Source organism: Myxocyprinus asiaticus, chromosome 34 (assembly GCF_019703515.2).
Source record: "Myxocyprinus asiaticus isolate MX2 ecotype Aquarium Trade chromosome 34, UBuf_Myxa_2, whole genome shotgun sequence".
NCBI classification, from domain to species: domain Eukaryota; kingdom Metazoa; phylum Chordata; class Actinopteri; order Cypriniformes; family Catostomidae; genus Myxocyprinus; species Myxocyprinus asiaticus.
This window is the reverse complement of record NC_059377.1, coordinates 22,052,139-22,079,290: the sequence shown is the minus strand read 5'-3', so window position 1 is coordinate 22,079,290 and position 27,152 is coordinate 22,052,139. Positions and strand designations below refer to the sequence as shown.

General features: G+C 41.2%; 1 protein-coding gene across 1 annotated transcript in view; it reads right to left on the bottom strand.

Annotated features, from left to right (window-relative positions):
• Positions 1-480: 480 nt before the first annotated feature.
• LOC127425330 (neurexophilin-1) overlaps positions 481-27,152 on the bottom strand; it is a 45,235-nt gene continuing 18,563 nt past the window's right edge. Inside the window, exon 2 of the mRNA XM_051671183.1 lies at positions 481-2,468. Coding sequence (XP_051527143.1) covers positions 1,704-2,468 — 765 coding nt within the window. The 3' untranslated portion in view covers positions 481-1,703. The remainder of the gene's footprint in view (positions 2,469-27,152) is intronic.

Genomic DNA, 27,152 nt, shown 5'->3' with positions numbered 1-27,152 from the left:
AATGATAGTCAAGGTTCATCATACAATCATAATTTCACTTTTATTATGACCATGTAAGCAGTCTCTCTTTATTACCTCACTGTGACTGGGTGGGCCAAGTTTCTGAACACCTAATAGTCTTTGTAAATGTGCAAATGGGGGCAGTCATGTATTAATGTATTCATCAATCTGACATTAGAACGTTGTGGAGGTTGTAAACAAGCTCTTTGGATTGGGTTGGGATTGGATCTGAAAGTGTTTTCGTAGTTTAATTTGTTTAATTGTACCCTGAACATTTTATTTCTCATGAAATTACCCCTTTAACTGAATATCACTAAATAACTGTAGATAAACAGACAGACAGACAGATAGATAGATAGATAGATAGATAGATAGATAGATAGATAGATTTACAAGTTTTGCATGACATTGTCAATAATATGCATTGCTATACTAAAAACATGATTTAAGAATAACTCACAATAACAAAACATTCACCTGATAAAACTTTCAGTATTTTATTTATTTGTACATCTCCATCCCCTTTGTTCCCCTGAAAGTAAACATGATCATACAGATGATAAGTACTTCTAATATATATTTTTGACAGTTTTACAGCCCCTCTGTACAAGAGCATGGATTTCATGGAGATCACATCTACATCAGCAACATCAGATTCTTCATCTGAGGAACCAAGAACAGGCATTATATGTGGATGGGGTGTTGAGAGAGAAATAGAGAGAGATTGCAGGGATTGGGTTTTAACAGACAATGAATGAAGGCATATACAGAAGCAGCTCCATCAGGATCAACTATGTACAATACAAACCATTCATACAAATTAGGCTCTAGGATATAGAATTCATTACATTACAGTGTATTATAAGTGACAATGAGCAAGCCTTCCAGCCCTTACTGGATCTTATTAAACTACAGGAGACGGTTTTGGGCTGAACAATCCAGAATGACTACAGTACAGCTTCTTTTTATAGGTAGAAAACATGCCTGTAGTTAAGGCCTGATCATAGCCAGCAGAACAAAACCACTCTCGCCACCTCATCTTCGGGTCTCACTCAGGACTCAGGCAGGTGCCTTTGACTGGGAGGAATTACTCAGGAAAGCGTGGGGACTCTTGGGATCTTCAAAAGTTTGTAGGTGGAGGGAACATTGAAATTCTGATTGCAAATAACTCTCCTGCAACATTGCTTCTGAGGCGAACTACTGACTACACGGGGAAAAAAAAGTAATATCTACAGTTTCTTGGCAGTTCTAAGAAACACATATTTACTAATACAAAAAAACTAATCGAACATGTATTCTGAGAAATCAAACACTTGCACTAAGACATTTTCTAAAGTAAAACTGAACATTTAAGGACAAAATGTCAAACTCAACTACAACCCACAACTGTGAGTTTTCATGGCCATTTAAGCAACACTCCAGTGATAAAACAATAGCCTAAAAACATGAACAGATATAAACAATAAATTACATTAAATTAATAATGACAATGAGTGCCTAACATCATGCCCTCAAATGAAAGTGTTGTGTGGTACTTGTGCAAATAGCCAATTTTTTTTTATTAATTTTTTTATATCTTAATTTGATCCGGTCCATGTAAGCATGGTAAGGACAGTACAGGGAACATGTATTTGTTGTGGATGGGGAGAGAGCTCCATCCTTTGCCTTTGCCTTGTTGTCCTTCACACCATCAGGCGCAACCATCAGCCAGACGGGAAATAGGGAGTATCGCTGTGGTAGTTATAATCTGGGCAGACTTTCTGCACTAGCTTGTAATCAGTGCTGTAGAAGGATATGTAAATGCAAATTACTTTGAAGGGCTTCGAGCAGAGCCAGGACACGTGGCTCTGCGTCTGCTCCTGGTAACATGTCTTGGATGGGTCGAAGTTGCAGAGTGTGTTCTTGGAGCCCCTCTCTACCTTCTCATATTCTATGCGGCAGTTGAAAGACTTGGAATCCTTTGCGTCAATGACAGACTGTTGGGCCGTTAAGTCAAACTCTACAATTTTGGTGGGTGGCACCAGGCTGACCGACACATTGCCTTGGCCTGTTGAGTTATGGCGGAAGTAGACGCTGAAGGTGCCGTTGCCGTGATCGACGATCTTTCCGGTGATCAGGAGATTGAGCTTGACTGTTTTGATGTTGGAGTGGAAATCTCCCCAGCCAAACATTTTCTTGAACTTGCCGGTCTTGACCATTGGCCGCCGTTTGGCTCTCGGCCTGGAGTCCTGCAGGTCCGTGGTATTCCTCAGCCAGTCCCACAGGTCCTGCTCTGAGTAAGGCTCTGGAGTATCATAGTGCAGATCCAGGGCTGTTGCATTCTCCTTGCCATGCAGAGTCTGTGATAGAAGTCGACTGATGGACAAGTCCTTACTGCTTTCTGTCCATATGTGCTTTAGTGTCGACTTGGGGCTCCCTGATTTGAGCAGTTCCGATTTCCCCGGGATTGAACCGTGGGCACTTGAAACCTACAAGCAAGATGGAGAGGAAGTTATTGAGCAGGCTTAACCTTAAAGAGCTACAAAAGACACATAATGCAAAACAAGTGAGGATTTCATCCAGTGCTGCATGACAGGAAAACAAATTAAGTGGATATTACACTTTCATTCGGGAGATATTGACCCCTCAACCACACACAATCATGTAGTCTCTCATTCAACAGACAGATCAAATGGATTAGGATGGGGGAAAAAGATAATCGATTGAGCCTGCAAGCTTCAATTTGGAAAGGTGTCAGCTGACATGAGCCATCTAGGAAATGGAATGGAGTATGGCAAATGAGAAAAAAAAAGAATAGAGCAAGCAGACTTGCAACACCAGTGTCTCATGTCTCCTCGCTGCACCTCCTCAACATTGTGTGGTAGCTGAGAGGATCTCCGCTGGCCCTCCCTGACAATAGAAGTGACTATTCTTTGAGTAAAGAGCAGACTATTAACCAGCCGGTGCTCCTTGAATTGATGATTGATGAAGCACTGTGTTCTCTCCATTTAGTGCAGATGAGTGGAATTAGGTCCACACAAGGCCTGGCGGAGCTCTATGACATTGATTGCCTGATTTCTACTGTAAGACTTGACAGCAGATCTGTCTTGCGGTGCTTTTTGCATCTCAAGGGCTACCCCTCAGATCGATATTAGAAAATAAGGTCTCGCTAACAATCAGGCTGACCCTTTGGACAGAATTGCCTCACAGCACATAGGAGTGTAAGGGCAATACAGGGCCACTTTAAACACAGCGCTGGGTGAGGGAGTAGGGCCACGTGGCTCACTTAAGGATCTCACATTGCGAAACTGAAAGGTAATCGATAGCTGACTTTAAGAGTGTTTCAAAATGCAAATTAGGAGAAGTTTGCCTTAAAAACTTTGAGCTGGATCAGCTCAAAACTCACTTACAATGTATTTTAAATACATTTAAATTTCTTCAATGGAACACAAAAGAAGATACTGTATTAGGCAGACTTACTGCTATAATCACCCTTTACATTGCTTGTTTAATTTTAATACAATAAAAGTGAATGGTGACTGAGGCTAATATTCTGCCTAACAACATTTTGTGTTCCAAGGAAGAAAGAAAGTCACACAGGTTTTGACCAACATGAGGGTGCTTACATGAAGACAGAAATGTATTATATTATATTATAACAATTTCATTATGAGATTTCTAAAGACTAGTCAAAATATTGGGTTCTTGGGTGGGTCAGTTTGTTATTTTTATTTATTGAGGATTTGCATTGAGTGAAATATCTGCATTGCCTGTGTGTTTTGATGCAGTTTTAGTAATATTTGATCTTTGTTTTCTGTGTAATAAGTTCAGAGCACTGTTGCCGAAATCTCTCTGTCGGGTGTCTTTATACAGTATATATTACATATATTTATACATCCAAACAAATTGCCAAACCCAACACTTACACATACTTTTTTTTTTCTTCCCTTAAAAGGTGCACTCAGTAACTTTTGTCTTTGTGTCATCTTGGACTTACACTGACACATAGAGGCTTGGATGCAGCATAATTTGAATAGTTTTCAGTTGAAGATGCAATTGTAGAAATGTAGTATTCACAGTCAACCAAGAATACTTGAATCGATGAGTGAAAGTGTCAAATAACAGGACGGTTACTGAGATTGAGTGAGTAGTATTTGGCTGGTCATGTGATCCTAACATGGCAGATCCCATGTGTGGACCCTCTTCATGTAGAATTAACGTCCTGGTTACTTGCATAACCTCCATTCCCTGATGGAGGGAACGAGACGTTGTGTCGATGTAGTGACACTAGGGGTCACACTTGGAGCCCGAGACACCTCTGGTCTTTGATAAAAGGCCAATGAAAATTGCATGCCACTCCCCTTGACATACGGGTATAAAAGGAGCTGGTATGCAACCACTCATTTAGGTTTTATGCCGAGGAGCCGAGACAAGGTCCGGCCATTTCAGCGGGTAGTTCAGCATTGTGGCAGGAGGGACACAATGTTTCGTTCCCTCCATCAGGGAACGGAGGTTACGCAAGTAACCAGGACGTTCCCTGTCTGTCACTCACTCAACGTGTCGATGTAGTGACACTAGGGGTCCCTATACAAAACGCCGCAACTGGCTGAACTGTGTTACTTGAACTGGCGGTGTGTGATGGGCAGACAACTGTGTGCCTCGTAGCCAGCGCACCAGGCCAACACGTAACCTCCCCCAACATAGTTATGAGTGTCAAACGGCCCTTTGAGGACAAGTCGACTACCCAAAAGATAGAGACAGGCTAACCCAGTCATGGCCTCTTTTCCCCTTCTTTTTTTACACACCCTAAAAAACAAGGGGGATTATCTGACTGGGCCTCCAGGTCTAGTTGGGGGGTGTCCCTACCAAGGGGAGGACACCGCGGAGACCATATCTCGCCCAAAGAGAGGGGGGATATTTAAATGGAAAAATACGTCACATGGTCTTGCCGGCCATGAGGAGAAGTCTCATGGTAGATCCTACCCAACGGGGGAGGAGTTAATACAAACATGGAGACTGTGGCAGAGGGGCTCTGCCCAAGGAAGATGCAGATTGCCAACAGGGAAACAAATTAGCGGAAGATATACATCGCATGGGGTTACCTTACAGGGAACTGCCACATGCGGAGCACATACCCCAGAACAGGGCTCTTAGTCAGCATGTGTACTGGGCCGGCAGCGAGTTTGTGAACACTACTGGGAATTAATGGTGCACGTCTTCAGCTCAGAGGAGTTGAAAGGCACTATGTGCAAGCGATACACCCGGCCGGCTATCCTAGGCTTATCCGCTTGTATTGCGTGCCACTGCCTGGGATGAAACCGGTTCCACCCGGAGGTTGTAGAACCTTACAAATGTGTTTGGTGTTGCCCAGCCCGCTGCTCTGCAAATGTCTGTTAGAGAGACACCCCTGGCCAGGGCCCAGGAGGCCGCTACACCCCTGGTAGAATGGGCTTATAGCCCTACCGGGGGTGGCACATCCTGGGCATGATATGCCATAGCTATGGCGTCAGTGAGCCAGTGGGCGATCCTCTGCTTGGAGACAGCGCTTCCTTTCCGCTGTGCACCAAAGCAGACAAAGTTCTGCTCAGAGATCCTAAAGCTCTGCGTGCGATCCAAATAGATGCGTAAAATGCGCAACGGACACAGCAACGGCAGGGCTGGGTCTGCCTCCTCCTGTGGCACCGCTCGCAGGTTCACCACCTGGTCCCTAAAAGGGGTCGTGGGAACCTTGGGCACATAGCCCGGTCGGGGTCTCAAGATCACGTGAGAGTAGCCCGGACCGAACTCCAGGCACAATTTGCTGACAGAGAACGCTTGCAGGTCTCCTACCCTCTTGATGGAAGTGAGCACAGTCAGGAGGGCAGTCTTCAAGGAGAGTGCCTTAAGCTCAGCTGACTGCAAAGGCTCAAAGGGGGCTCACTGTAGACCTTGAAGAACTACAGAGAGGTCCCATGAGGGAACGAGGCACGGTCTGGAGGGGTTCAGCCTCCTGGTGCCTCTCAGGAACCTGATGATCAGGTCGTGCTTCCTTAAGGACTTACCGTCCACTGTGTCGTGGTGTGCTGCTATAGCAGCAATGTACACCTTCAAGGTGGAAGGGGACAGCCGCCCTTCCTACCTCTCCTGCAGGAAGGAAAGCACCGATCCGACTGCACATCTCTGGGAGTCTTCCTGTCGGGAAGAACACCACTTAGTGAACAGACGCCACTTAAAGGCATACAGGCGCCTCGTAGAGGGGGCCCCAGCCTGAGTGATCGTGTCTACCACCGTGGGTGGTAGACTGCTTAGGTCTTCCGCATCCCGTTAAGGGGCCAGACATGGAGATTCCAGAGGTCTGGTCGTGGGTGCCAGATAGTGCCCCATCCCTGAGAAAGAAGGTCCTTCAGGGGAATTTGCCGGGGGCTGTCGCAATGAGCATGAGGTCCTAGAACCACATCTGGGTGGGCCAGTAGGGTGCTACCAGGACGACCTGCTCCTCGTCCTCCCTGACCTTGCACAGAGTCTGTGCAAGTAGGCTCAGTGAGAGGATTCTTGGGAGGCGAACAGGTCTACCTGTGCCTGTCCGAATCGACTCCAAATCAGCTGGACCATCTGAGGGTGGAGTCTCCGCTCTCCCCTGAGGGTAACCTGCCGTGACAGCATGTCCGCTGCAGTGTTGAGGTCGCCCGGGATGTGAGTGACTCACAGCAACTTGAAGTGCTGCTGACTCCAGAGGAGGAGACGGCAGGCAAGTTGTGACATACAACGAGAGTGCAGACTGCCTTGGTGGTGGATATATGCACCGTTGCCATGTTGTCTGTCCAAACTAACACGTGCTTGCCCTGGATCAACGACCGGAACCTCTGCAGGGCGAGCAGAATTTCCAGCAACTCGAGGCAGTTGATGTGCCAACATAGCCGCGGGCCCGTCCATAAGCCGGTGGCTGCGTGCACATTGCAAACAGCGCCCCAGCCCATTTTGGAGGCATCTGTCGTGACCACGACGTGCCTGGAGACCTGCTCTAGGGGAACACCTGCCCGTAGAAGCGAGAGGTCGGTCCAAGGACTGAAGAGACGGTGACAGACCGGCGTGATGGCCACGCAATGTGTCCCGTGATGCCATGCCCATCTCGGGACTCGAGTCTGAAGCCAGTGCTGAAGCGGTCTCATATGCATCAACCTGAGCGGGGTGGCCACCGCTGAGGATGCCATATGCCCCAAGAGCCTCTGAAAGAGTTTCAGTGGAACCGCTGTTTTCTGTTTGAACACCTTCAAACAGGTCAGCACCGACTGTGCGTGCTCGTTCATGAGGCGCACTGTCAATGAGACTGAGTCCAACTCCAAACCGAGAAAAGAGATGATCTGAACCAGGAGGAGCTTGCTCTTTTCCCGGTTGACCCGAAGCCCTAATCGGCTGATGTGCGAGAGCACCAAGTCCCTGTATGCACACAACATGTCCCGAGAGTGAGCTAGGATTAGCCAATCATCGAGATAGTTGAGAATGTGAATGCCCACTTCCCTTAACGGGGCAAGAGCTGCCTTTGCGACCTTCGTGAAGATGCAAGGAGACAAGGACAGGCCGAAAGGGAGGACCTTGTAGTGATATGCCTGACCCTCGAATGCAAACCGCAAGAAGGGTCTGTGTCGAAGAATCGAGACGTGAAAGTACGCATCCTTCAGATCTACCGCCGCGAACCAATCTTGATGCCGGACGCTCACCAGAATGCGTTTTTGCTTCAGCATCTTGAACGGGAGTCTGTGTAAAGCCCGGTTCAGTACTCGCAAGTCCAAGATTGGCCACAACCCACTGCCTTTTTTCGGTACAATGAAGTAGGGGCCGTAAAACCCCTTCTTCATCTCGACCGGAGGGACAGGTTCTATCGCACCCTTCTGTAGGAGGGTGGCGATCTGCATGCGCAAGGTAGCAGCATTTTCATCCTTCACCAAGGTGAAGTGGATACTGCTGAAACTGGGCAGATGCCTGGCGAACTGAATTGCGTAGCCGAGTCAGACGGCCCGGACCAGCCATCGCGACAGATTGGAAAGCGCAAGCCATGCATCCAAGTTCTGCACGAGGGGGACCAAAGGGACAATGTCGTCGGACGTACCGGCAGGAGGGGGGTTCGTGGAGGGGCAGAGCTCGAGGTGCCACACCATGTCGTGGCCGTGCTGAGTCTAGGGACATCGAAGCACTTACCTGGCTCCTTGTGACCACCCCTGGAACAGCCTGGCATGGGGGGAGGAAGAGGCCTGTCCTCACAACCCTTGGAGACTGTCACATCGGGGGCGGATGTGTGCCACAGCTGGGTGCGCAGGGGCGAGGAGACTGCCGCTGGAGCGCCAATCCTGCAAGGAAAAAAAGGTGGATGTGGTCGTGATGATGACCGTGCACACCGGGTCTGTGACTCAGGGAAGGAGGAAACCGCTCTTTTGCTGAACTGTTGGGTACCGCAGCCACTTGGGCATGCGGCGAAATCAAATGAAAATGCAACAAAAGATTCTCCACCCGTCCCTCCACCGGGGGATGGAGTGGTCTTACTACCAGCTCCAGTGCAGTGGGTTCCGTCGACCCTGGGTCGCCCGTCTCAGGGGTGCTTTGACGACCTTTGTGGGTTCTTGGGGCCGGCCGTTAAGACGGGTGTCGTCTGCTTCCTGCCTTGGGCTCCATGCCGGGGCCGGGCAGAAAGGGCGGGCTGTGGCAGAGCTGGTGCAGTCATTGCAGGGGGACTCCCTTGGCGACGAGCAGATGGGGTGCGGGATCTTGAGCCGCGCCGGGGCAGGATATGCCAGATAGCCTCCGTCTGATGCTTCACCATCGAGAACTGCTGGGCAAAGTCCTCGACGGTGTTGCCAAATAGGCCAGCCTGGGAGATGGGGGCAGCAAGGAACCGTGTCTTGTCAGCCTCACCCATCTCGACCAGGTTGAACCAAAGGTGGTGCTCCTGGACCACTAATGTGGACATCGTCCACCCGAGAGACCGCGCCATGACCTTCGTCGCTCGGAGAGCGAGGTTGGTTATCGAGCGCAGTTCCTGAATCAGATCTGGGGCGGAACTACCCTCTTGCAGTTTTTTTAGCACCTTGGCTTGGTGGACCTGCAGGAGAGCCATGGCGTGAAGGGCAGAGGCGGCTTGTCCAGCAGCGCTGTAGCGCCAGGTGGCGGCGCTCTGTGTGCATAGGTGCACTCGAGCGCTTTATCCACGGGTGGAATTGCCATATAGCCCCTGGCCGCCCCGCCATCGAGGGTAGTGAGGGCAGGGGAACTGAGAAATCGGGACTGGGCAGTAAAAGTTGCCTCCCACGATTTTGTCAGCTCCCACGATTTTGTGCACTTCCGGGAAGAAAGGCACTGGAGCGGGGCGCGGCTGCTTTGAGTGGCACCACGAGCCCAGGAACCAATCGACGCTCGCGGCCGCCCGGGAAAGCATGTCCGTCATCTCTGCATCAGCCTGTGACTGGGCAATCATCCCCGAAGGGGGGAGCCCAGCTGAGGCTTCTGCGTCCGACTGGACAAGCCCGCTCTCCGATGCTGTGCTCAAGAGCTCATCAGCTTCGTGGGCTCCGAACAAGAGGTCGAACTTGCCGTGAGACAAGCCGGCGGACTCATCCGGAAGCCCAATCGGGGCAGACGAGCGTGCTGGGGAATGGGAGGTCTGCGTGGGGATACCCAGCGGAGGCGGTCCCATTGGGGTCCCCAAATCGCCCTCAGTGCTAGCTGCGCTGGCCTCAAACCCGTAGGTTTCTTACGAAAGCAAGCCGCGACCGCAACATTGCTCTCGCAGTGAGAACATGAACCATCCACGAACGCTGCCTCCGTGTGGGTCGCGCCCAGACACGAAAGACAGCGATCGTGACCATCTGAATTTGAGAGGTAATAATAACACACAATTGGAAAGGCATCTTTAAAAAGACGTGTCTTTAAAAAGACGTTCCTTGTGTGCAGCTCTTTTAGAGAAATATACTCTTTCAGGAAAATATACTCTCTTTTTTCTACCGAAGCGCCCAGGGGCGTTCTTTGCAGTGCACCAGTGCAGAGGAGGGAGAAGCCGCTGAAATGCGTCATCAGATCCAGCAGAGGTGAATGAACAGTCGTGAGAATTCAGCTCAGTGAGCATGACCGTTCGGCTCCGAAGAGAAAATCTGAATGAGTGGTTGCATACCAGCTCCTTTTATACCCGTATGTCTGGGGGAGTGGCATGCAAATACCACTCGCCAATTTTCATTGGCCTTTTATCAAAGACCAGAGGTGTCTCGGGCTCCCAAGAATGACCCCTAGTGTCACTACATCGACACAACGTCGTGAGTGACAGATAGGGAAACAGCTTTTATAAGGTTACTGATATGACTAGAGTCTTCATCTCATATGTGTGGTCATGATTTCCAACATATATTGCAAAATTACAATGCATGTATTTAATGAGGAAAAAATTACTGAGTGCACCTTTAAAAAAAATATTAAATGCATTAACATGTAAAAAAAAAAAAAAAAGAAAAAGAAAAAAAAGATTAATTATTTAAATCAACTGACAGCCCTATTAAAAAAAAATAATAATAATAATAAAAAACACGAAACTCAAATTCCTAATCACAAGCACAGAGCACATTCTTAATCTGCAACATGCACCTTTACCTGACGACAAGCACCCACACTTCATAATGATGAAGGTCCTTTGGGGAGAGAGTTTAAATATTTTTCAGAGGAAACTAAGGCAGAACAATTACTCAGGCCTTGCTCCATACTGAAAGAGAGTAATATATGGTTTGCGCTCTGGGAGCATGATTAAAGACAGAGTTATTATTTATTAATGGCTAATTACTGAAGGGGCAATACAAACATTCCAAGGCTGAGCAAGTTTCAAGGAGCTATTTGTGTGAAGTTCACTACAGCTTGACCAAATGGGAGGGCACTCGCTTTGATAAATGGATCTTTATCGCGTGGATATCTGAGCTTGTTTTAACAAAATGCTGAGGGAAAACTTGCATTCACGTTTATGTATTCATCAGCCAATGGATTAGCACAGACAACTGCAATGACAAATTTGTATTAACAAACCTTGTAATCAATGTTCAAACTGATCTCTTGGGTCTGCATTACAGAAACATCATGAACTCTAGAATTTTATCTTATCTGTTTAGTAGTCATGGCAATTTCAGGTATGATCTAATTTCCAAAATGTAACAAGTTATGTTGAACCATACTCTACACAAGTACCTGAACGCAGATGCTACTAGCTACGCAAGCTCGCTATTATGTGTTGTTGCTTTCCAAAACGTGCCAGACCACAATGTAAAACACAATGAAAGTATGTGTTGCATTCTCAGCACTGCCACAAGGGGAGCTATAGTGGACATTATTGTGAACAGTCCGCTTCTATGGTGTTTTGTCTTTCAAGTCAACTACTGTTATGGCGGAGCAACAGTTTGATGAGAATATTGCTGAAAATGTAAGGTAAAGTCAATATATTTATAGCAATTTACCTAATAATTATGACACATCCAGTTTAATGGCGTTGACAATGCATTGGCCAAGCACTTTTATCTGCATACGCATACTTACATAAAATTTGTTTCTGGCCTAAGACTCAGGCTACGTCCACACAAATACATTTTCAGTTGAAAAAGTATACTGTTTTAGAGAACGTTGTCAAATGTCGCTGTTTTCGATGGAGTAAAATGTGTAAATATATAGCAAAAACACTGTGTTTTCATCCAAAATGTATTAGTATGGACATGGCCTTATGATAGAACATTTTTGTAATACAGTCCTGATATTTACATATTCATTCATATACGGTAAGTACACATCTAGTGTGCGACCATGGTGATATTAAATCTTAAGTTGTGCTAGTAGGGTATTAATGAGCATTAGTAAGTTAAAAAAGTGATTGATTTGCAGCACTGTCATTTAAAAAATAGTTGAAGTTAAAATCCTATGATCAACAAATGATGTCACACTAGGCTTTGAGCATGCTAAATGCCTCCGGACACTACAACGAATATCAGAAACAGGATTTGATGTCTTGCTCCAGGGCTTCTGTTTTTAACAAGAATTTCAACCCAAATAATCAATAATTATACATTCAAAATGTTAAAATATACCATCTAATCCACTTTCCCACAACACTGCATGCAGCTTTAAAGTTTTTGTTCTTTTTTATTCTGAGCCAATAGAAATCAGATGTTTAGATTGTCTAATTAACTTTCTCTATACAAATAGAGAGATAAAATTGTCCCTATATATAAAAATTGAATGTGAATGCAGTACAAAGTTCAGTGTGACTGCACATTAACTCTGTGCCTACGGCTAGTCTGTCCACCTTGGGCAACCTTAAAAAGCTCACTAACGGACAGCACCGGCAGCAAAACACTGGCCTGGAGTCAGTTTTCCTGGGCATAGAGCCTGCACACATAGAGGATGTCTGAACGTACGCTTGGTCTGTCCAGTCTGTCTTGTCTGTGTTAGGCTTGGATCCAGCCTGGCTGCTGTAGGTTTATGGAGCCAGCTGCAGTGCTCACCTGAGGCAACAGTGCATCTGGTAAACACATTCGGGTGGGAGTCACAGCCAAGCCCTTCCCACCTCACCCACTGACAGCCGGCCAGCCAGGCGCAAACAGCTGGGCTCCCCCAGGCACTGCACTGCATCAGGTCAGCAAGAGCAGCATGTGTACACGAGTGTGTGTGCATGGTGTGATTCTTAATGAGTCTGTCTACTTCTAAACTTCAACGCTCACTTGAGATCAGACCATATTGGTAGCATTCTAAATGGGACAGTTCACCCAAAATGAAAATGATGTCATCCTCATGCTGTTCCAAACTTTCTTATGTTATGACTTTCTTCTGAGGGACACAAAGGAAATGTTAGGCTGAATCACAGCCTCAGTCACCAAAACTGGAAAGAAGATGCATTGAAAGTGAATGGTGACTGTGGCTAACATTCTGCCTAACATCTCCTATTGAGTTCCACTGAAAAAATTAAATAAGACAGATGGGTTTAGCACAACACAAGGGTGAGAAAATTATGATATCATTTTCATTTTTGGGTGAACTACCCCTTTTATCTCAACTACCACAGAAGAAGCTGTACTTCTGCAACAAACTTTTGTAAATATTGAATGTTAAAATAGTGATAAAAATCAAATAAAAATACATATATAACAGCAACATCATGTCCATTAGTGTTTACATTGAATACTTGCAGTATATTGTGATTCAGATTAGTCACATGTGATTGACATGTCAGTTACATTTTGAATAAGTTCAAATCTGTTACTTTTCTGACTTTTAAACATTTATCGTGTGCAGATTGGTGTGCCAAATTATAACTGAAAATTACACACTGAAAAAGGGAGAATGAATAATATTGTGAGCAGTTCAGTACTGCTGACCGTATTTGACCTTGAAATACATGCTCTATGGCAGTGTTCATTTTTATGCAGTTTTTCGTTTTAGTCATAGTTTGTCTTTTGACGAAAATGTCCTTCAAAATTAGTAAATATTAAATGGCATATAAAATGACATATCATTTTAGTAAACCAAAATAATGTTTTTTAGTTGATAAGAATGTGCAAAGTAAAAAAAAAAACAAAATGTGTGTCAAACTAACAGAACAAACTTTATTCCGATATTCAAACATTTAGAAAAAAATATAAATGTATTTGATTAAAAAAAAAGTTTTAATTTTCTTAATTCAAACATGTATAAAACATAAAAGACAACATCCAAAATACTGTACAACTGTTACAATTGTAAATTGTAAACATACAATTTAAAATTTTTAATATTGCGTTGTGTGTAGTGTTTTTTTTATGGAAACAGTGAATTTACAAAGCAAATTACGCAACACAAATTAAACACATTATGACTAGCATATAATTTAGTTCAAGTTCACCTATTCATTCGCTTCATTGTCTGTGCAGATATAAGTTGTAATACTACACATATGTTGTGGTTTTAGTAAAAAATGTCATGTATAAACGGTGCGTTTAAGTGAGGCAAGTAACCCGTTTTAAGGCGGTTCATTTTGCCAGTGTTCAGTGCGTTTAACTCACGCAGCTCAAGCGGGGGCATCCCAACATATTGGATTATTTGATTAGATGAATCCATATCTAATATCTTCTGTTGTAAACAGATGTTTCTCTAGATACTTTGTCTTCTGTTTATATCTTAATATCTTGCAGTATTTTTTTTTCTCGTCATATTTTCGTCAACAGTATGCTTTAATAAAATCATTTGATTATTGTCATGATGCGTCTTGTTGACAAAATAAAATAAAAAAAACCCTTTGTCAACATCTGTTTTCGTCAGTGATTTCGTTGACGAGATTAACACTGCTCTATGGCTGCAATGCAGTCCCTACTAACAGCACAAATTAGACGTTGCTTATATTAAACTAGTTAGACTTTGGTGGTAATTAATGATAGCACATTAAATGGAATAATTACACAGACTAATTCTGAAAATGCAATTGTGTTATTGCCACACATTTATGTTACCATTTGAATGTTAATTTGCACTAATTAAGGTATTAATATGCATCAGTAAGTCAACCGCAGTGTTTATTGACGCACTGATTGCAATGCCAGGGATGTTTAAGTTACACATTACATTGTAGTTGTTTCAAACGATTTGTGCAGGTGTTCAGGTCTTAACGGGCCTTGAGGTATTCATCTTATTGTTGGAAAACATTTAGACTAGACTTTTTAAAATCACAGCTTCAAGGGGTTTCCTCTGAAATGTGAAATCTCAGAGAAATGTGTATGTTTTCAGAGTAGGTAGGTAAGAAAGAAGAAAGCAAGAAAGGAAGGAAGGTTCCAAAATCTACCAACAGTTTTGTCAGCTGAAATAAATATTTTCAATTTTCACATAATTTTAGTGAATTTTGAGCAAAAGAAATTGTGTAAAAAATAAGTGTTCATTTGATTTCTACGAATTAGTATGCATTACATTTGCTTGACTGACTTGTATAATATCAAATAAATATATACAATATACAGTACAGGCTATCGTCTACCCTGCTCTCTAGATATAGGTATCAACACTGACTGTTAAAAATCCCATATACTGTACAGTGTATACTGTATACTAACTGCTGTGCTACTGTGTCACATTTTTAAATTTGTTTAATAATTTTAAGCAGCTGCACATGTATTCTCTCTTTTATAGAGTTGGTATTCAAAATAGCAGGTGGACTAGATGCCAGCTGATAATGCCCACTGTGATAATAGCTTTTTTATATATATAAAAAAAAAAAAAAAAAAGATTGGTAAGAGAATGAGGGAACAGATATAAGAGAGAACGCTGTCAACTGTGACCCTAAGCACATGTTTTACCACTTCCCTTTATACTACAGAAATACACTACACACAAAGTGAGAAGGGAATTGCAGAGAACCAAATAAAGGATCATAATATATGTCAGCGATAAATGTTCCAGAGAAAACACAGCCCTTATCAATAAAATCGCTAAGTCGTGGCCAAAGCCTCCACCGTGCAAAACAATATGCTATAAAATGTTCAGCAGATCATTACAGTTCCTCCCATACAACATTTACAGCCTAGGAGATGAGATAAAATGATGCATATCTCCTTACTCCTCAGCAATTCACTTCTATTCAAAACCTAGATGCTTAAAAAAGGTACCCCATGCTGTGTCCCGGCCCAAGAGAAATGACAAGGAAAGGATGGATTCCAACTAAATCCACTTCTGCTAATAAAGCACTCATAGGCTTTAGCAAGCCCCCTTTCCTACTGCCTGCTGTGTGCATTTGGTTTGTAGGAGTGCGAGGTATTGCACAGGCCCATTAGTGACATAACTAAGCACCGTGTTTTAGGATGGGCCACTGGGGCAGAGACACAAGAGGCCTGCTGAAAGACATGGACAGCTGCTAAGCAGCACTGGAATATCAGGCTGTGACCATGTACTAGAACCGCCTAATGGTGTTGTAAAAAGGCTGTTAGATGCGCCATTAAAGCAGGCTGTCATGCTCTTTGTGGATATCAGCGAGTGTGTGTTTGTAACAATGACCGTGTACTCCCCTGATGCACTGTCAAGTCGGTATTGCAAAAGAAATGTTGCACAATAGACCATACAGAAACTGTCCAATGCTTCAGAGAATATGAGATGCCGCAGCATTTTCAGCATTATCTTATTGTGAAACACCCAAATGGAAATATTAAAACAGTGTTTCAGCATGCTCCTTTCAAACACATTTAACAACATGCATAATAACTATAGTTTCACATGATGACATATAAGCTCAAACAATGTTTTGAAGATCGAAATCCCTGTTGAAAAAATAAAAACAGTTACAACTAGCTTAAGATGGTTGGCTGGTCTTAACTTGTTTTAGAAAAAAAATAAATAAATAAATCGGACACTTTTCAGCTGGTCAGGATGGAAGACAAGCTGACCTCCAAACTAAACTAGCTTGGCAAGGCTGCAACACTGGCTTAAACTGGCAAAAAAATAAATGCTTAGGCTGGTTAAGATGTTATTTTTTCAGCAGGGATCACAATGAAAGAGAGCATATTATGGAAAATATACATACAATTTAGACATACTCAAGTATTAAAAATGAATTGTGTCATATCTGCAATAACTGTTTTCAAATAGGTTCCCTGTCTGCCACTGATCATAAAACAGATAGTCCTACCCCAAACTCATACCACTGGTTGAGCCAGTGGTGCTTTTTTCCTCCAAAGAAAGCAATGCTGAAAGTGCCACAGAGTCACAGTGTTTACAGTGTTCGGGGAATTCAACCTACAAATGGCTTACTTATAGGCTAGTTGTCTCTGCATATAAAGTGATATAGGATAAAGTGTTTTACAATTGAAAAACTACACACTTCATCTTTAACAATGCAAAACTTCCTCCCCAATCCAGCCAGATCATTTATTAACCCTTAAATGCATAAGTGTAAATAGACATACAACTTACAGAATTTCAGTAGCACAACCAAATGGCAGTAGTCATATCATACTGTTCATGTGTTGTACTTGCTATATTCCATGTTGTTCTTCAAATTGCGTTTATAATATGTATGTGTACACACATATGGGATATTGATAATTTAGCATTCTTTGCGCAGAAAATGCACATGATATAGTTGTCATTTGTATGAATGTATTACTCATTTGTCTTGTAATAAACAAAGAAATATATATCATGCGATAGTAAACTTGCATATATATACTAGGGGTGTAACGGTTCACTCATCTCATGATTTGGTTCGGTTCACGATACTGAACTCACAGTTCAGTTCACAGTTGTTAGCCTGAATCAAGAAATGTTAAATTTAGAATTTTTTATTATTATTATTACTTTATAGGAATATGCAAAACTTTAAAAATTTAGTTAAAAGCACTGTTATTAAAAGTGCTAAATGTCCATTAGAGATGTACAGGGATTGAAAATCAGCCCAGATCAGGGCAATGGTGACACCAAATGGAAATATTATCTAATAATTCTGATTACTGAAAATGCGGAATTCTGTTAGATACATATGCTGCTTACACACTGTCACTGATTACAAACATTTAAAATAGTTCAAATTAAAACTGTACTTTTCTAAAATAGTATTGTCTCTGACTATATCTAAATACGCAATTCAGAAATACATATTTAATGAAAGTGCATTATTATCCAGTTAAATAATAATATTTTACTGATGAAATCACACAAAAATGACATTAGGATTATATTCCCCCATAGCATTATTATTAAACATAATATTCAGCATTGTAAATGGTACATTGTACATTAATATGACACTCTCATTAAACCTCTGTAAACTATAATTTTCTCTCGTGCTGTCAGAGCAGATCACTCTCGTACTTCAAAAGGATAGTCAATCCCTCGTGCTGAAAAGGTGCATCTCTCTGCCGCTGCTGGACTGGTTTCACTTTCAGTTTTCACAGTTTCAGCTGAACTCACCGTACAACACCTGTGGCTACTAGTGTGTAATCATATTTTAGAGCTCCTTGTGTGCAATGAAGTGATTTCCATTTGTATGTATGTGTTACGTAGGCGTAGGACGTTGTGCATATTGCAAAGAACAGACGCTAAAATAAAAAATGTAAAAAAAGTCAGATCTCCACGATGCGCATCGTCACATTTTTGAACCGCGAGGTATTGTGCCACGATAAACCGTTACACCACTAATATATATACAATGATTAGCCACAACATTAAAACCACCTGCCTAATATTGTGTAGGTCCCCCTGCTGCCGGCAAAACAGCACCAAACCGCATCTCAGAATAGCATTCTGAGATGATATTCTTCTCACCACAATTAACCACAGTTATCTGAGTTACCGTAGACTTTGTCAGTTCGAACCAGTCTGACCACTCTGCCGCTCACTGGATGTTTTTTTTGTTTTTGGCACCATTCGGAGTAAATTCTAGAGACTGTTGTGCGTGAAAATCCCAGGAGATCAGCAGTTACAGAAATACTCAAACCAGCTCATCTGGCACCAACTGTCATGCCACGCTCCAAATCACTGAGATCACATTTTTTTCTTTGGTTGATGTGAACATTAACTGAAGCTCCTGACCCGTATCTGCATGATTGTATGCACTGCTCTGCTCTGCTGCCACACAATTGGCTGATTAGATAATCGCATGGATGATTGTTGGTGCCAGACGGGCTGGTTTGAGTATTTCTGCAACTGCTGATCTCCTGGGATTTTCACACACAACAGTCTCTAGAATTTACTCCAACAAAAAAGACAAAAAAGAACCGGTGAGGGGCAGTTCTGCGGATGGAAACACCTTGTTGATGAGAGAGGTCAACAGAGAATGGCCAGACTGGTTCGAACTGACAAAGTCTACAGTAACTCAGATAACCACTCTGTACAAATTTGGTGAGAAGAATAGCATCTTCTGAAGAACAGCATCTGCAGGCTGGCGCAGTTTTGACGGCACGAGGGGGACCTACACAATATTAGTCAGGTGGTTTTAGTGTTGTGGCTGATCGGTGTATGTGTGTGTGTATATATATATATATATATATATATATATATATATATATATATAGGGAGAAAGAGAGAGGAGAGAGAGAGAGAGAGATAGATAGATAGATAGATAGAGAGAGAGAGAGAAGAGGGCTCGCCGAACCCCAAATACGCCACCAAACGGCCAGCTGGACTGCCTTCGTCGGTGACGCCGGGCAATGGTACCGGACCAACTCAGCCTTCCCTTTTTTGCCAGCTGACGAACTGCTCTAACACCACCAAATTGGGTATCTACTTGGCGTCGCGATCTTCAGCCAGCGGTGGGGACTCCATGACAGTGTATCCTTCCTCCAGTTCCCGGGTTTCGGCACCAATGTGGCAGACCTCTGCCTTCCTTATGAAGGAGGAAACGGCAACTGGGTAAACATCCAAACTTAAGACATTTATTAACACACACACTTTTCAGTGTCACACATAATGGTGTGCTTTTTAGCACCCCCTCAACAGAGACGCACTGCTTTTCAGCAGTCATGTCAAACACATTGACACATAGAGACTGCTTCATGCGTATCTCTCTCTCTCTCTCTCGAACTGCGGCTCTGGCTCTTCTTTATCTCTCTCCCGGCTGATTGTGATAATTCTCCCCCAGCCATCCATCCTTATCGCTTGGCCACACCCTGCTCGCCATATATATATATATATATATATATATATATATATATATATATATATATATATATATATACACACTGATGAGCCAAATCATTATGACCACCTGCCTAATATGCTGTGGGTCCTCCGCATGCCGCCAAAACAGCGCTGACCTGCCGAGGCATGGACTCTACAAGACCCCGAAGGTGTCCTGTGGTATCTAGCACCAAGACATTAGCAGCAGATCCTTCAAGTCATGTTAGTTGAGAGGTGAAGCTGCCGTGGATTGGACTTGACTGGTATGCGGCTACACAGCCCCAAAATTTTCTGTGTCTTGTGCCACAGTAGACCTTATGTCAGTTTGGACCAGACAGGATAGCCTTCGTTGCCCTTGCGTATCGATGAGCCTTGGAAGCCCAACACCCTGTCGCCAGTTTGTGGTTTGTCCCTCCTCAGACCACTGTATGTAGGTACTCACCACTGCTGACTGGTACACCCACAAGCCTTGCCGTTTCAGAGATGCTCTGACATTGTCGTCTGGCCATAATAGTTTGGCCCTTGTCAAAGTTGCTCAGGTCTTTACTCCTGCCCATTTCTCCTGCATTCAACACGTTGACTACGAGAACTGATTGTTCGCTTACCATCTAATCTACCCAGACCTTGACATGTGGCCTTGTTAGGAGATGATCAACGTTATTCGCTTCACCTGTGAGTGGTCATAATGTTTTGGCTCATCGGTGTATATACGTACAATGTGTGTGTGTGTATATATATATGTATGTATATACATACTACCTGTCAAAAGTTTTGAAACACTTACTCATTCTTTATTATAATTATTTTTTTCACATTTTAGAATAATAGTAAAGTCATTAAAACTATGGAATAACATAAATGGAACTATGGGAATTATGTTGTGACTAAACAAAATCCAAAATAAATCAAAACTGTGTTATATTTTAGCATCTTCAAAGTAGTCACCCTTTGCCTAGAATTTTCAGAAATGTACTCTTGACATTTTCTCAACCAACTTCTTGAGGTATCACCCTGGGATGCTTTTTAAACAGTATTGAAGGGGTTCCCATCTATGTTGGGCACTTATTGGCTGCTTTTCTTTATTATTTGGTCCAAGGTTTGGTTATTTGTTTTTTTATTTTTTTTTATTAAATTTTAGATTTATAATGAATTAAATTAATATGGCGGCACAATTATATTTTTGTCTACAAAACTAATTTCAAACATTTAAGAATACGCCTTCAGAGCAAAAGATTTTTAAGATCATGAGAAACATTTCGGTCATGTGTTTCAAAACTTTTGACCAGTGTGTATATATATATACACCTTGATTTTTTATTGTCACACCATTCATAAGAGAAAGTTTTAAGAAGTTTGAGGAATAACTGGATAGGAAAATGGATGAGGTAAAGGGGGTGGAATGAGGTATGCATTTAAGGGTTAAATTAAACTGCAAAAATTGACCTTCCAAAAATAGTCATGGTTGTGATGTCACAACTGTAAGCACATTTACATAACATGTGAAATACCCATCAGTATTAAACAACCTGAATCACCCTGAACAACAGTGTGAATTATGTCAGTATACTAAGATTAACCAATCATAAAGGAGGTCGTTTACATCTAGAATCCTTCAAAGTACAGTTGCAAAAACTGTGGAAAGGGTGGAAATAAATCATATAAAACTAAATTACGACTGTGTTTGGGGTAAGTAACATTGACTCACCCAAAAATGTTGTCATGTCACATGTTTGTTCACAAGACACGATGAAAACCAGTGAAGTTTCAATGTTGCTTTCGTATTTTAAATACCTTTTTAGAGTGAATAACAATTTACAATTTGATTTGTTCATAGCTTAAAGTGATTATATTGCTTCAGAAGACTTGGAATAACATGCAAAAGATTGTATTTTTGTCCTCTTTTGAGCTTGACAGACCGGAGTCACTATTCAATTATATTATGGCGAATAAACCATGTGAAGACTTAAAAAAATAAATCATCTTTGTGTTCCATGGAAGAAAGAAAGTGACATGAGTTTGGTGCGACAATAGTAAATAATGACAGAATTTTCATTTTTGAGTGAACAATCCCTTTAACATTACAAGTAGACTGATAATGCTACAAAAATTTAGAATATGGCCACTTTAAAATGGCACCTCAAAATGTAACAGTGAAACTCTAACATCATCTCAATACTATTCCCAAGGAGGAACCCACAGTTCTCTTCCTGAGCAATGCAGATTTTACTGAGCCAACTCCACTGCTGAGCGCTGATATTTACTGTGGAAATCTTGAGACTAATGTGGCCTGAGACTCCATAAATCAAAGCAGGCTTCCCTTTGTCAGCATCGCAGATGGCCCCGCTGCCCAATCACCCCAATTAAGAGCCGAGAAGGCGAGAGAGAACACAGACGCAGCAAGATGGAGAGAGAAAAAGTAAGTGAATTTGAGAGAGAGAAGAGAGGACACCTGTCCTGCTGTCATATTCAAGGGGCCTCTTCTGATCAGTGAATCAGGGCCTTCCTCTTAGCCATTTCAGTGCAAAATTAACGATGACAAACAAAAGCCAGCACGACGCTGCTCACAGCTATTTGTGGGAGACTTCTTTCTATACACCTCTCCGTCTGAACTAATCCTCAATGTCACACTTAATGAGATTTTAGGCAGGAATAATACACTAAAGTTGTGCTGCTCTTCTCCAAATGATTTCTCCTGTTTTCAGACCTGTGCCATTAGACATCTGTGGTATCTACATTTGTAGTATATTGACAGAAACGGTTGTTCTGAATTAAGAGGACAAAAGTTGTTTGTTTGCTGAATGAGGGGATGTGGCAACATTTGGAGAATAAACTCACTATTTAGTATTTCGTAGTTTGTAACCTCGTGAAAATAATTCAAATAAGATGGTGGAAACAATTGAATTTTAATTTAGTTACAATAGAAATACTGTATTATGGATTAATTTAAGTTGAATTAATCATATGTGTGTGAGAAGGTCAGGTTTTGCCTATGTGTGTGTGTGTGTGTGGGCGGGCTTGGGTGGTTTACAAGGACATTTTTTTAGGTTACAAACTGGTAATTACAAGGGTATTATGCTATAAATGTGGGTTATGAGGACATTTCTAGTGTCCCCATAATTCAAATAGCTTAAAAAACATACTAAACTATGTTTTTTTGAAAATGTAAAATGCAGAAAGTTTTTTTTTTTTTTTTTTTTGTGAGGGTTAGGTTTAGGTGTTAGAGTTAGGGGATAGAATCTATAGTTTGTACAGTATAAAAATAATTATGTCTATAGAGAGTCCTCACAAGGATAGCCGCACCAACATGTGTGTGTGCGTGCGTGCGTGCGTGTGTGTGTGTGTGTGTGTGTGTGTGATGACTGGAAGGACTGACTGATAAAGTTACTTCCTGTTACTTCTTATGACATTCATAATCCATAGACAATTATGAAAAATTGCTGCAGATCTAAAATATCAACATCTACTAACATTAACTTTGTTTAAAAGACCAAACAAATGCATTATTGCATCTCAGACGAATGTGAATATCTTGTAAATGCAGTATAAGGGCTTCACATTAAAAAAAAAAAAAAAAAAGTTTTATGAAGTGTGAAGGGTGTTTACATGTGTATGTGTTTTCTCCCTATGGTTGAAGTGGTAGGAAGGTTCAAGAGTCAGGTAAAGAGGAGTGTTCTCCAGGGAGGCTGCCATTACAATGCACGCTCGTTGCTGAAAATCAAATTAAGCCTGTAATCCAATAAACTGCCATTTCTGCTGCAAGTGACCCCAAAGGACCTCATTTCAAATCCGTGACAAGCTTTAATCAACATGATTTAGTGGTTGAGGACACAAATAATTCAGCCGAGGAGAAATGAAGCAGTGTTCTGCCACTATCTATACACTGGAAATCTGCGGTGGCGTTTTATAGACGGCCTGTGGTGTGTTACAGTGCTGCATTGATTTGTGAATGTAATGTGATAAGCAAGTGAGGGAGAGAGAAAAAAAAAAAGAGTCAGGAGCTGCTATCATGAAACCCCCTCAAGGAACATTTAACTGAAAGTCAGAGATCAATATGCTCATGTCCATCGGAGTGGGCCATTGACAAGACTACTTACAGGTTACAGTATCTGCCATTGTCACTTTAACCGACAGGCACTCTGCTTCTTGATAAAAAACGACCAGTTTCATCTCACTCTCATCCGTTTTTTTGACAGGTAAACCAGAAGCAATCATATCTTCCCTGATAGAAGGCTGATGCTTTATTTACTCCTGTAAACATTATGAATAAACAATGCAATCATTGTTGCTTGGGCTAGATTTGTATAATTGACATTTTTTAACTGTAGGCCAAGCAATATGATTAAAATTGAAATGAACAGCAAACACAAAGATGTACAGTTGAGCCTACCATGTCGGTTTTATTTCCATTGTGATATTTTGTGATTGGAATATATAATAACCACATATACATAAAACACTGCATGAAAAAGAGTTTAAATTGGTATCTAGAACAGTATCACTTTATAATTACTTATTAATAAATAATTAATAAACATTAATTAATGCTCAACAGATCAAAAGTTAATGTGTATTCAGATAGTTTGAAATATAAAATTATGTGTTTGTTAATGTTTACTAATTAATTTAACTAACATTAACTAATGATCTGTTAAGCATTATGTAATGCAAATTCAAAAACTTACAAATGTTACTAAACTTTCATTCTTACATGGCTTTGCACTTTTTAACATCTATAAGCGATTTTAACAAATGTTACATAATGATGATCATATAATTTGTTAAAGTACATTTGAATGCTTACAAATATGTTTAAACTTTTTCATAAATTATTTATAAATGAGCTCATACACTTTTTTTAAATTTACAAATGATTTCAGAAATTATTATTATTTTATAATTATAATATATAGCTCCATAAAAGGTACTAAATAATAATTAGTAAACCTTTATAAACATTTACAATGTATGAGTCGTTTTATATTTCGATTGGGTACTGCATAAACATGAACAAATAATTAATAAATGATTTGTAACTATGTGTAAATAGTAAAAGCATGCTTACATACATCCTCAAACAAACAGTAAATGTGTGGCTTTTACAGACATTTGTTACTAATTAGCTGGACATTAATAAATCATTTGTAGACATTAATTATGGAGTGGTGGTGGCGTAGTGGGCTAAAGCACATAACTGGTAATCAGAAGGTTGCTGGTTCAATTCCCACAGCCATCACCATTATGTCCTTGAGCAAGGCACTGAACTCCAGGTTGCTCCAGGGGGATTATCCTTGTAATAAGTTGCTTTGGATAAAAGCATCTGCCAAATGCATAAATGTAAATGTAATAGTGTTTGAAGTAGTGACAAATACTAATAATTTCTGAAAAAAGTGCATGAGCTCATTTATAAATAATTTATGTTAAAAAGTGCGAAGCCATATAGGAATGAAAGTTTAATAGCATTTGTAAGTATTTGAATGAGTATTACATAATGCTTAACAGATCATTAGTTAATTTTAGTTAAACATTAACAAGCACATTATTATATTTCATATTTCGAACCATCTGAAAACACATTAACTAATGATCTGCTACGCATTAAATAATGTTTGTTAATTATTTATTAATGAAAGTTATTATAAAGTGTTTCCACTGCAGTATGAGGAATAGTTAAAGCCACCAACAATTGTAGACATAAATTTCACAGGATAGCGGCAACGTACAACAAAAGTTCCACATCAGAAATGTCTGCAGAATTAATTCAGTACCTAATAACTCTATTTGGAAACCTCTTGCATCCAAGGGCAAAGCAAGAAACGTTATGAAATGAGGTGTCACCTTCCACAACATTTCTTACAGCCTCTCCTACAGAGTTTACATCTGGAGAAAGCCAGAGGATGCTTTCAACCTACAACATCTGCTGCCAGCTTGTAAAACATAGTAATGTATCTGTAATGGTATGAGTAACAAGCTCATGTTAGTGATTAGGTCCAAAGATTGCTCTGCATGGTCGTAACGTTACCAATAAATTAGGCAATTTTATAGGATCATGTGCACCCTGTTGTGAAAACAGTTTTCACATAACATTCCCATATTGTATGATAATAAAACCCCATATTTTCCTTTATATAGTGGAGACCGGGGCTAGTTGTCACAGTTTTTACTACAGGGAATAGTTCTCAAAGTAGGTTTACTGTATTTTTGAAGGTCAATTTCTAAAGGGTGTAGTTACTACATGGTAAGAAGAGCCAAGACAGAGCACAGCTTTATTTTCAATTACGAACTATTGGAAATACATAAATCACAGAAATTTTAAACAACGTTAGTGCATGCTGAAATCAAAACTAGATCCTTCAGAAATATCTCTGATTTATTACATTGCTGTCATTTATCAATTGTCAGCTATCATTTATTTTAATTAATTTGAACAAAAAGGCAACAAATCCTTATTTGAGTTCTTCTCATTTGATTTGTTTTTGAAAAGAGAGAACAAGGGTGAGTGTTCTCCAAAAAGATGAATAATTCATTCATACTATAAAAGAACAAAAAGAACAAAGCCAGGTAAAAACAAACTCACAAGGTGCTTTTTTAAAGAGAAGCGAATAATCTACAAAGGCACTCGTGATAAACACTTTAGAAATTTCACACAAGTCACACTGGGAGAGCCTTCCCCAAAAAAACTAATGAAATTTAAGCAATGAATCCCGAGACAGCCGAGCTTATCACTTCCCTTCAATTACCCTCCACTAAATTGCTTTCCATTCAAGGCATGTTGCCCGATTGCACTTCTTTAAACAGACCACAGTATGAAGTTCATTTTGAAAACAGTGAAGACAGGCTTTATAGTACCTGCTTGCTTTTGGTCAGGTTCATGAATGCTAAGGGCACCAAAGACTGCATATATTCAAGCCTCTTGAAATGCGAGATACTTGAGAACCTGGAGGCTTAACAAAGCCTGGCACAAAGTTATGCATGTAAAACATTGTCAGTTAACTACTTACTACTAAAAAAATCTGTCATTTACTCACCCTCATGTTGTTCCAAACCTGTATGACTTTCTGTCTTTCGTGGGACACAGGAGATGTCTGGCAGAATGACAGCCTTAGTCACCATTCACTCTCATTCAGGGGTGTCACTTTGTTTTAAAACTTTTGTTTCACGTCACAAAGTGAAACTCATGAATATTAATTAGGTTATGTGCAGATAATGTCAAATAATATTTTATTATTTTGATAAATAGTCATTCTTCATGACCAAATCAAGCCCTCTAATGAATATTTAACATAATTAATATGATAACTTGATCTTTTCATCTAACACTGCCAGTACACCGATTTTGTTCGAATAAACACATGAAATACATGTAAGCTTTTGTTAAAACTGTCTGACTGATTGATCTCATGATAAATGTATTGCCTCTACTACAAGGACATCCGGATTCTAATCAACCCTTATATAACTTTTTAATTTAATAAACAAAGATTTGCATCTGTTTGTATTTTGCTTTGTGATTTAACTGGAAAAGAGCGTTGCTGAGCAAGAAGAGAGCATGAGAGAAC